This window comes from Cupressus sempervirens, chromosome 6, assembly GCF_028749045.1.
Source record: "Cupressus sempervirens isolate cs-2001-9-10 chromosome 6, ASM2874904v1, whole genome shotgun sequence".
In the NCBI taxonomy this organism is placed as follows: Eukaryota; Viridiplantae; Streptophyta; class Pinopsida; order Cupressales; family Cupressaceae; genus Cupressus; species Cupressus sempervirens.
In genome coordinates, this window is record NC_143123.1 from 397,650,331 (window position 1) to 397,655,519 (window position 5,189).

General features: G+C 41.1%; 1 protein-coding gene across 2 annotated transcripts; it reads right to left on the reverse strand.

Moving 5' to 3' along the window:
* Positions 1–607: 607 nt before the first annotated feature.
* Positions 608–4,889, reverse strand: WRKY21 (WRKY DNA-binding protein 21). Of its 2 annotated transcripts, none has more exons than XM_089788284.1 (3): positions 3,333–4,889; positions 2,968–3,089; positions 608–1,397 (listed from the first exon to the last, which is right to left on the reverse strand). In XM_089788284.1, the coding sequence occupies exons 1-3, from the start codon at positions 4,089–4,091 to the stop codon at positions 1,241–1,243; spliced, it is 1,038 nt and encodes a 345-aa protein (XP_089644410.1). In that variant the 5' UTR covers positions 4,092–4,889; the 3' UTR covers positions 608–1,240. The 2 variants fall into 2 exon arrangements, with proteins under 2 accessions (XP_089644410.1, XP_089644409.1); XM_089788283.1 differs by having other exon boundaries at positions 2,968–3,093; positions 3,337–4,886.
* Positions 4,890–5,189: the final 300 nt, after the last annotated feature.

Consider the following 5,189-nt stretch of genomic DNA (forward strand, 5'->3'; position numbering starts at 1 on the left):
CACATTTTATCCCTGATGGAAATTGCAGGCCTAATTAAGATTCATGATATTTCCTTGGCTTCTCGGACACTTATGTTACATAAACAATTCATGAAAAGAATGTGCTCGACAGTGAAGAAATATGGCATTCTTGATCTCGTGTAATGTCTTTCCTCAAAACATTTGGGTAAGCAAACAATGATTAAATACTTGTAAGACAGAAGACCCGCAAATTCTTATGCAAATCTAGAATAGTTTTTACTTCAATTATTTGTTTCTAATCTCTCCGTATTACTCAGAACTTTGGACTGAAATAGTCAGATGTACTTGTTTTAAACCAATGGTTATGTATCACACTTCAGTTGGCAAATGTATAAACTTAAAAAATGATATAGAATCTAAGAGAAAATTTAATAATATCAGATCATTGCTTGCTAGATTATATTTCAACATTAAATTGCAGAGTTCAATTACATGGTCAGAAATCTGAAACACCTTATGTGAAAATCAAAGTAGCTTTTAGTGGGGAAAAAACAGCTGCCTTCAAGCTTACCCATCTTCACATGAAAATTTAAATTCCAAACTATTAATAACAAGGCATTCTTGTAACTGAAAGAAGAGCTCCTGATACAGAAAACCAACCCATTTAATCTGTGAACACGGTTACGTCCATTGGTACAAGACTTAAGGTCAAGAAATCAGAAAATTAATAGTGAGCACAAATAAGCTATAAATTTTGCATTAATTTACACCCATCAACAAAATCACGAAGAAATCCAACATGTTTTTAGGATATGAACAATGTATGCCATGTTTCATCTTCTTCCAAGCGTGGCTCGTTGCAGGGGCTGTATAGGATTGATACTTGTGCAGCAAAGCTAAGTAGTTCTTTTAGTCTTGGATATTCTGAATGCCAGAGTATTAAAATGCATGTTGCAAAAATGCCATTAGCCCTCTAAAAGAAACCATGAAAATGGAATTATGCATGATCACTTCCAGTGAGTGTGTAAATATAAATATTGCCTCAAGGATTCCTGACTGGTGAATGTCAATGCCAGATGAAATGTGTCCAAGGTATAAATCAATTATCTGGTAAGGCAGCTTTTGCATTTAAAATAGCTACAGTGACAGCGAAACATTAGCCTTTATGTATGCATCACAAGATTTGGACTCCTAGATAGTTTCCTGGACATCATATCAATTATCTGGTAAGGCAGCTTTTGCATTTCAAATAGCTACAGTGACAGCGAAACCTTAGGCTTTATGTATGCATCACAAGATTTGGACTCCCAGATAGTTTCCTGGAGTGATTGTGCTCCCCTTCGTATGTCACAATCAACATTGAGGGGTCTTCCAAACAACGCTCCACATGCTTCCTGGCTGGGCAACCCCTCACACTGCTACATTTATAATAACCCCTGCACAAAATAACTTCATTAATTTTCAAAGTCTAGATTGCTCGAACTGGGAGTCCGAAAATCTTATTCAACTTCCACCATTGTAGAGTAGAGCAAGATGTAATACAAAAAAATCATGATTACAGATAATCATTGAAACAATATGCACACACAACAATGCTTCCTTTGAAATTAAGAATGACCAGTTTATGGAGAGCATCATTCATTTGTTCAGCACTAGCATGCAATTAAAAATAAATCTTTAAATTGTTATCATTTCACCCAATAGACTCCAACCATGGTTCAACATAGATGCAAGTGTGGTCATGGGATGAAGGAAACTGCATAGGTGAGGATGTGAAGGTCAAAGCAGAAAAAGATGGATCTATGTCTCATACAAAGAGGGGACTGACTTGATGATGATGAACAAGTCCAGAAAAGGCACAAAACCTAGGTGCAGTGCCAAAATGAAAACATGTAAGAAATATGTTTGAAATTAAACAAAATTTATAGAGATTAGGATTTTGATCCAACTTAGTTCAGCTTCTTGGGGTTCAAATTTTAACCACGATTATTCTCAAGCAGGAGTTTCGCACTTGTAAACCAGGGAATGCAAGGTTGATTCAATTACAAAAAAATCATAAAAAATCATTTGTGTCCACCCAAAAAAGTTAAATTCAAGTTGGTCGTTGGAAAAACAGAAAAGGTATACAAAAATCCATTAGGCACTTAAGCATTGCTCAAGCTACTAAACTCTGCTACCTGATCCTAAACCCTACATGCACGACTGAATCAGTGAAACAATAAAATCAGGCAAAAGCATATTCAATTTTTAAAAAACAACTCGGTTACTTCAGATTCACCATGGGTACCCAAATGGGTAAAACAACTGTGCATTGTACATAACCAACAAATTCAAAAAGATGAACAAGTACCAGCCTGCATTGCAGACAGGTAAAACTAACAGTTTTAAGCAGGTGACAAGGTACTGCCATGCATTGTAGCCGACCAGCAAAAAGATAAAAGAGGTCATTGAGCCCTTGGTCTACAGGTGAAGTTGAAAGGTTCTTAAAAGTCCACCAGGAATCAAGTTTTCAGTCTCCCTGAGTGTGTCGCTCCAACATTGAAAGGATGACTCAACATTGAAAGGATGAGGCTGGGATCGTGCAGCAGGCAGAATGGATACCTCCTAGACCTTGACTAAGAGGTTCAGCAGTCTACAAATATTTCGTGGAAAACCTCCATAAAAACAGATAAAAGAGATTAACAGGATGCCAGTTAGCTTGTAAGCTTGGAAGTTTTGTGTTTAGCCGGTATGACATGTAAAGCCGGTATGGGATGATTCCATGTGCCCGTACCACGCAAATTAAGAAGAAAAACGCCATCAAACCTGACATCTCTGACTAAAGATGTATATGCTATGCACCCCCCCTCGGTGTATTGTTTCTTTTGAAAAAGAGAAAGGGAAAAGAAAAAACAGCAAAACAGAATATGTACAGAAGCCAGAAACAGAGCAGCAGGAATGGCCTCAAAGTCTTAAAAGTGCTACTTATGCAGAGTTCAATCTTGCTTTTCCAGTAAAAGTAAGTACCTTGGATGAGGGGAGCCCTTGATGGGTTTTTGTCCGTATTTCCTCCATGAATAATCATCCGGTGGAATATCTGCCAGTTTGCTACTAATGGCTGGGACTCTAATCGATCTTTTTACTCTCAGCTTCCTGTAACAAAAAAGAGTACCACGTTCACCAAATATTAATTTTCTGAATGGGCGTATAACTCGTGCTTTCTGAGCATCTCTTACGACCAGCCTAGCACCCATGTGATATGGAATCTTAACTCTACAACGAAAAACAACTTTACTTTCTGGAACAAGAAAATGAAAGGAAAAACAAAAATGTGTATCAACAATGTGAAAAAAAACCTCCAAACGTTGAAGAGCATGGAATGTAAGAAAAACTTGCCTTCGTTTTGAGCAATGACACCTTCCAGAGCTCCTACATTTGCCACCGCCAGATTCATCGCCTTTTCCACTACATTTTCTCTTGGAAGATGAAAGTAATGTGTCCTCCTGACTGGTCTGCATCAGCTGATGATGATACGGCAGCAACGGCTTGTCATTGGCAACGCTCCCATCCATGCTGAGAGACGACATGAACGATTTCGTAGATGAAAATGTGGGTGTACAACTGATGGAATTCCCAAACTTGACATAAGAATTGTTCTTCAGCATGAGCTCCGTCTGTAAGCTGAGCTGCTGCTGAAACAGTTGCTGTTGATGATGAAGTGCATTCATTGAGAAAACCGTAGGGGAGCCGCTATGACTAGGAATGAACTGCCTGACTTGACCCAATTGTGGTGGCGATGGGGCAACCGAAGTTGAAGAAACATATGAGCTGAAACCATAACCATCCAGATGTAACAAATTTGGCGCTTCCATGAAAGCCCTAGCACAATCGCCATGGGAGGATTGTCTAGGACCCTTTCTGATCCTTGCATGACCTTTGCTACTCTGAGGACCTAACAAGGAAACCACTCTCTTAAACGTCGCTATGGCGTCCTCCGCGGCCATACACAAATGAGCCATAGGGCTACCACCATTACTGCCGCTCCTTTGCTCCTGCTGCAACAGAATAGCCAAAACTCTGTTGCTGCTTTCAATACCAGCTCTTGCAGCACCCTCAATCTTCTCAACATCCCCCATTTTCTGACCCTCCATCTTAGATCCTCAGCTGTGCCCCATTCACAAATCCATCAAGAACAGGACAACTTAATAACAAAAGTCGAGAAGTAGGTCAAATCCATGTCAGGTCCATGCAATGACACACACAAGCATTAAAACAAGAGGCCCATCTGAACCCCCGCAAACCATTAAATGAAAGTCAATACCTCCAACCAAAACCATCCATGTAAATCCATTCACACCCACAATGCACCAATACCAGAACCACTACACCTAACACATTCACAGGTCAAATTAATACCCCCTCCCGTTCCCATACTTCTCAGAAAAGCCTCTCTGCCATTGTCGAATCCTGAATTCAAGCAAAGCCAACGGATGGCAAAACCAGAAGCGGAAACAAATGTGCCTGAAAACAAGCAAAGCAAACCTCCCAATGATCTTCGAACCGCCCCCCTAAGAATCGGCCCACCCACTCAATCAAAAACCACACGCCATTCGACACATATCATCGGCCAACAATGCAGATAACCGCCACAAATGCAAGCTCATCATCATCCAAATATCTCTGCCACCCCCAGCTACATATTCTCAAATCAATGCCTTCCCCCTTTTTTCTCTCCCTCCACGGCCCATCAAATCCCCTCAAACAAAAAAACACCCACCCGCAAAATCCCACCTCCAATTCATCTCCTCATAACCCATCTTCATTCATTTCATGCCTTCATCCAATAATCCCACTCCCACACTCCCATCTGAAGAAATCTGGAGAAATCCAAATCCCCCTGTGAATGAAAATAAACAAAGCAAGCACGAAAGAAGAGCAGATTTTCAGAGGAGCAATGATTATTACCAACATCAATATATGAGCATCCGATAAAGCTGGCCAACCGCTCCACGCTACGTGGAGCGCACCTCCCTCGTTTGGAGGTCACACGTGTCAGTCTCGTTCGTGCCACGGCAAGTCAGAGAGTTGACCGGAGGCGCACTCCCCTGTAACGCACTCCTCCCGCTTCCCCAGGCCACAGCCGGTGGGGACCGTTGCTCTACTGCTTCACCACCGCCGTCCGATCCCACTTCCCCATGCATCGTGGGCTGTCCGATCAAATATAGCAGTTGTCTGCTGACACTTGTGGG

Excerpts from the sequence above, each read along its gene's own strand:
- WRKY21 (XM_089788284.1), bottom strand. The coding sequence starts at position 4,091 with ATGGAGGGTCAGAAAATGGGGGATGTTGAGAAGATTGAGGGTGCTGCA. Across the intron at positions 3,090-3,332 it reads ATTGCTCAAAACGAAGGCAA|CTGAGAGTAAAAAGATCGAT; the intron begins GTTTTTCTTACA and ends TGTTACAGGAAG. Across the intron at positions 1,398-2,967 it reads AAGGGCTCCCCTCATCCAAG|GGGTTATTATAAATGTAGCA; the intron begins GTACTTACTTTT and ends TATTTTGTGCAG.